Here is a 3677-nt window from a genome sequence, read left to right on the forward strand (position 1 = left end):
GAAATTGTCCCGTAGTGCCCAGGGATGTGCGGGTTAGGGTGGGATTGCCCTTGGGGAAATGCAGGGGTAAGGGGAATGGATGGGATGCTCTCCAGAGGGGCGGCGCGGACCAGTTGGGCCGAATGGCCTGTTTCCACACTGCGTAGGGATTCTCCGGTGACCTCGGGGCATGACTGTGCACCCCGTTGCGACGTGCTGGGCGGAGATGGAATGTTATTTTTTTTTTGGGGGAATGACTCACCCGGAATGTGAGAGTCGGTGGCACACGAAAGGTTTCGCTTCCCTGTAGCATTCCCGGCTCCAGACTGAGTGAGGGCAGCCAGCTCTGAGCCGAGAGGGAGCGAGACAGAAGGAAGACCCAGGAGAGGGAGGAGGTTATTCGACACCCAGGTAATCTGAGCTTCGGAGATGGATGCACCCGTTGCCATCCCAATGCAGGGGTGGGGGCGAATCGCGGTCTACAGCACAGCGTTTCTCGCCCCGATTCCCCCTAATTGCACCTCCCGACCCCTCCTCCCCCACCTCCCCCTCCCCCCCCGCCTGGAGTAGCGGTCTGCACCCCCATGGGGGTTCGGGACACCGTGCTCCCCCCCACCTTAGGTGTAGGGAATTCCAAGGTTTTGACCCGGAAGGGAACGGCCCATTTCGTTCTGAGTTGAGGGGGGGAGGGTCTCGGAGGGGAACTCACAGGGGCTGGTGCCCCCCGACTCTGCGTCTGTTGCCCCTCTAAGGGGAGGGGGACGTTGGGTAAGAGGTGGCGGGGTTTTGGGGGAAGGTGCTATCGGTGGGTGAGTCACTGTGGTGGGTCTTGTAGACGGTACACATTGCTGCGGCCGTGTCTGACAAGCGAGGGAGTGTTTGTCGGTGGGGGGGCGGGGGGGTTCGGTGTCTCGATCGGGCTGCGGGGGGGGGGGGGGAGGGGAGTCAGGACGGGAGTTACTCGCTGCAGGCTTCCCAGTCTCTGACCCGCTCCCTGTAGCCACAGGATTGATATGGGCCTGGGGTCCCGGGTCAGTTTCTGCTCAATGGGGGACCCCCAGGATGTTGCTCGTTGGGTGGGGCGGAGGTGGGGAGAGGGTAGGGAGTTACTAACCAGTAATTATCCTCTCCTTCCTCCCCCCCGACCCCCACCCCCTCCAGGATCAGCAATGGAACGCCCAGTAACCCGAGGCCTAGGGTTCGGCCTGGTCTTCCTGGGCCTGGTGGGGACCATCGTGTCTTGTGCCCTCCCGCTCTGGCGTCTCTCGCTGCCCGAGGAGCCGGTCAACACCACCCTGGGCTCTGGTGCCCGCCGGGTATGGGAGGGGCTATGGGTCTGCTGCTCCCGGGGTGACCCGGGTGAGGGGAGTCACTGCCAGGCCTACCCATCGCCGTGGAGCCTGCCCCTTGACGTCCAGGCCGCCCGGGCCCTCACCCTCATCGCCGGGGCCTTGGGCCTCGTGGCGGCTTGCGCCGGGGCGGCCTCGGTCCTGGGCTGCCCCCGGCTGCAGGACCCCGTGCACAGGGGGGACCTCGGGGTGTGCGGGGGTCTCCTGGCCCTCTCCGCAGGGGTCCTGGAGCTCCTGGCAGCGGGCTGGGCCGTCCACTCGGCCCGCCAGGGCCGCGACGACCCCCTGGTGGCCCTCGACGCCAAGAGGGTGCCGGGCCCTGCCGTCCACCTGGCCTTGGCCGCCGGCGCTGCCCTGCTGCTGGGCGGGATCTTGCTGTGCCTCTCCTGGCCCAAGGAGAGCGACAGGTACCCTCCTGAGCTCCAGAAAGCCGCCTCCACAGCTGGAAAGCCGGGCCGGGTTTGAGGCCTGGTGATGGGGGGAGGCGAGCAGGGCCAGGGGCAGGGGCAGGGAAACCCCAGAGACCCTTGATGCCAGCCCATTGGCCTGCCTCTCAACCAACAGCCAAATGGGATGGCCCCCTCCCCTCCATCCCCCGTCCCTCCCTCCTACTCTCCTCCCCCTCACCCTCTCCCTCCATTCTCCCTCCCTTCTCCTAATATCACTCCCACTCTCCTCCACTCCCTCCCTCCCACACGTCTCCCCCTCCCCCCTCCTCATACCCTTCCCACTTCCCTCCACTCCCTCCCACTCGCCTCCCCCTCACCCTCTCTCTCCCTCCAATCTCCATCCCTTCCCCTCCGTCCCTCCCCCACCGACCCGCTCGCCTCCCCTCCCTTCATCTCGCCTTGCCGTCTCTCCAACCTCCCACCTCCGCCCCTTCTCACTCACAACCCTCCCTCTCTCTCTCTCTTTCTCCCCTCGCCTCCCCCTCTCTCCCAGCGCTACCTCCCTACGATGTCAGGCTCAACCTCCACCCTCTCCCCGATTCCCTTGTGCGTCCCCCCAGCCCCGTTCTCAATCCCTTACCCACCTCCTGACATCCACGCCAACCCTGGAATACAATCACCGTACCCTCCCTCATCCAGACCGGTCCCTCCGATGACAGGCACGGATGCGGCCCCCTCCCCCCGCTCCCCCTACCCACACCTTCCCCCACTACCCCCACCTCAACCCCCACCGTTGGAGGATTTGGACAAGCAATTGGATGTCCTGTCACCTTGGGAACGAGAAGGGGAGCGAATTGAAGGGCACGGCGAGCGGGTCGGAGATACGCCTTGGTCAAAATGCAGCGGTGTGCATGCGTGTGGCCTGGAGGTGGGGGGGGGTGGGGCGGATTAGTGTCACCCCTTGCTGTTCAAGACACGAAGAGCGTTTCCCCCCACCCTCCCCGCACTGTTTGTGGCCCTTTTCGGGGGGAGGGGACCCACGTGTGCATGTGTACGCTCGGCCATATTCTGAAGGTCGATAAATCGGGGGTTCGGTAGCCAGAACGGATGTCCCGTTCATGAGGCCGCGCGGACGAGATCGCGTTCGCGATCCGATTAGCGAAACCGATTTGAATTCCGCCCCACCCTGACTGGCAGCAGAGACGGACTTTCGTTCCAGCACGGGGAGGGGGTGGGCAATACTGTTCATGGGTGGGGTGGGGGCGGTGGGCGCTTTTTTGAGGGGGGTGGTGGGGAGTGGGCAACTTTCCGAATGGGCAAGGAGGAATGGGGGGGGTGTGTAAAGGGGTTGGCGCTTGCTTCGGGGGCACAAACGGGCGAGGATCCGTCGATGCGCTCGCTGCAAAGGTAGCGCAGCAATCATAGGTGACTCCAGCCTCCCACGTAGAGCGGCTGTCGGGAAGAATTCCGAGAGTCTCTCTGGGGTAGATCCGAGAACTGAAATGCCGGGATCCAGCCAGGGATTAGATCTGTGGCCCGCGTGGAGTCAGTTTTTAGGTAGCAATCCCAGTTGGAGTCATTCCTAGGCAATAGCGATCATAACACAATATGCCGTACCTGGTGGCTGGTAATGACAGTATATTTTTTGCGGTTTGGGCTACCTTTCTGCCAACGGAGGGCGGGTGGGGTGTGTGGATGGGGTCGCACGTGGAGAGTTTGGTCTGGAAACGCAAGCCGTCTGGCCCCGCGATTGGCATCAATCTCCGGCTGAGGGAGGGAGCGGTAGAGTCGGAGGGGGACGCTCCCATGGGAGCGCAACGGTTAGGATTTGACGGAGGGTCGGGGCCGAGGGAGTGGGCGTTACGAAATTGTGCAATATACGTCTGGACGCGGAAGGCAGGATGTTAGAACTCGTCGGCTGGGAAAAGCAGTGCGTGGTCCCTTCAAAAGACTGTGTTTC

General features: G+C 63.6%; 1 protein-coding gene across 1 annotated transcript; it reads left to right on the top strand.

The window, feature by feature from the left end:
- Positions 1–273: 273 nt before the first annotated feature.
- On the top strand, positions 274–1934 carry LOC125482063 (claudin-9-like). Its single transcript, XM_048594036.1, has 2 exons — positions 274–390; positions 1141–1934. Exon 2 carries the CDS (start codon positions 1149–1151, stop codon positions 1791–1793), a length of 645 nt encoding a protein of 214 aa, XP_048449993.1. The 5' UTR covers positions 274–390; positions 1141–1148; the 3' UTR covers positions 1794–1934.
- The last annotated feature ends 1743 nt before the right edge of the window (positions 1935–3677 follow it).

This window comes from Rhincodon typus, unplaced genomic scaffold (genome assembly GCF_021869965.1).
Source record: "Rhincodon typus isolate 14 unplaced genomic scaffold, sRhiTyp1.1 hic_rhity00005407, whole genome shotgun sequence".
Lineage (NCBI taxonomy): Eukaryota > Metazoa > Chordata > Chondrichthyes > Orectolobiformes > Rhincodontidae > Rhincodon > Rhincodon typus.

Bases quoted from the DNA above. Each gene is read 5' to 3' on its own strand.
- LOC125482063 (XM_048594036.1), top strand. From the start codon at position 1,149: ATGGAACGCCCAGTAACCCGAGGCCTAGGGTTCGGCCTGGTCTTCCTG.